Source organism: Marmota marmota, unplaced genomic scaffold (genome assembly GCF_001458135.2).
Source record: "Marmota marmota marmota unplaced genomic scaffold, marMar, whole genome shotgun sequence".
NCBI lineage: Eukaryota > Metazoa > Chordata > Mammalia > Rodentia > Sciuridae > Marmota > Marmota marmota.
The window spans coordinates 1,101,423-1,102,589 of record NW_026000254.1 but is presented as its reverse complement, the minus strand read 5'-3'; the positions used below and the strand labels follow the sequence as shown (position 1 = coordinate 1,102,589).

Below are 1,167 nucleotides of genomic sequence, written 5' to 3'. Positions count from 1 at the left end.
AGGGCCAGTTCTTAGAAAAGGGCGGATGGGCAAACAATCCAATAGTGTCCAGTTTACTAGAAAACCTCTAGTCCTTCCATTCTTTATCCCTTTAAGCCACTGCCCTCTCACATTCACTGCATGTTTTCAATTTACCTATGTGCACTGCCTCACCATCTACTTATTCTTTGCCATCTGGGCCTTACCCTCTTGTGATATATTCTTTTATGGAGCATGGAGCTTTTTTTTGCTTTTGCATTCTAATAGAGACTTGTCTCAGACATTGTTCATCTTGCTCACTCTTGGGTTGTACAGTTTTGAATTAGTACCAAGACTAATTCACAATGACATTTGGAAACAAGGGCCCTAAAATATAAGATATTTAATATAAATACTAAAAATGGGACACAGTAGTTCAGTGAGTACCAAAAAGGTACAACCTGTAGTTCGTGTTGGCCCACATCTCCTTGCTCAAAGAGATCCTGCCATTCAATTTCGCTTTGTCCCACATTGTCCTGGACAAATTTGTTTCACCATTGCTAACTCGGGAAAAAAATTCTAAAGCAAGCAAGTCGCTGTAGAAATTGTAGTGGTTATTTTTATGTTTCATATGTGTTCTTTCTCACATAAGTAAGGCATATTAATTTCCGCATCAAAGTGAAAATTCTCCCTCCTGGGGAATTTTAGCTCACTTTGGTTAAATTCAATCAATACACTCAATTTCCTTTCCCATGATGCATCACTCCTCCCCCCACAAACTCCTTATGCTGGGAATGGCAGTAAAAAGCCTAAGGCAGTTCAGTGGGATGCAAGGACTTGAGAGTGCAAATCCTAAACACAAATCTTCATGCCCCGCCTCTTTGACCCTGTGAACCACAAGGCAGGAGCTGGGTGGTAGTTACGTTAGCTGACTACATCCTGAGGCCATTTGCTAGAAGACTACAACTCCCAGGATGCCCATCCGCCCCGCCCCATTCCCCCTCCTCCAGCTAAAAAGCGTGTATCACAGAGAAGACGAGGCAACATGGCTCCCGGAGGTGGAAGGAAGAGGCTTTACCCTCTTTGAAGCGGTAAAGAAGAGCAGCGGGAGAGGAGAAAAAAGAGAAGCGACTAGAGCCTGTCATCGCTTTTATCCTCCCAACCTCTCCTGAGTCCGGTCGGCCTCACCCCTCCAGTCCACCCGTATCC

General features: G+C 44.3%; 1 protein-coding gene across 1 annotated transcript in view; it reads left to right on the top strand.

Annotated features, from left to right (window-relative positions):
• The first annotated feature begins 932 nt into the window (after nt 1–932).
• Nucleotides 933–1,167, top strand: part of Fam120c (family with sequence similarity 120C) — a 125,369-nt gene continuing 125,134 nt past the window's right edge. Inside the window, exon 1 of the mRNA XM_015506510.2 lies at nt 933–1,049. Coding sequence (XP_015361996.1) covers nt 933–1,049 — 117 coding nt within the window. The remainder of the gene's footprint in view (nt 1,050–1,167) is intronic.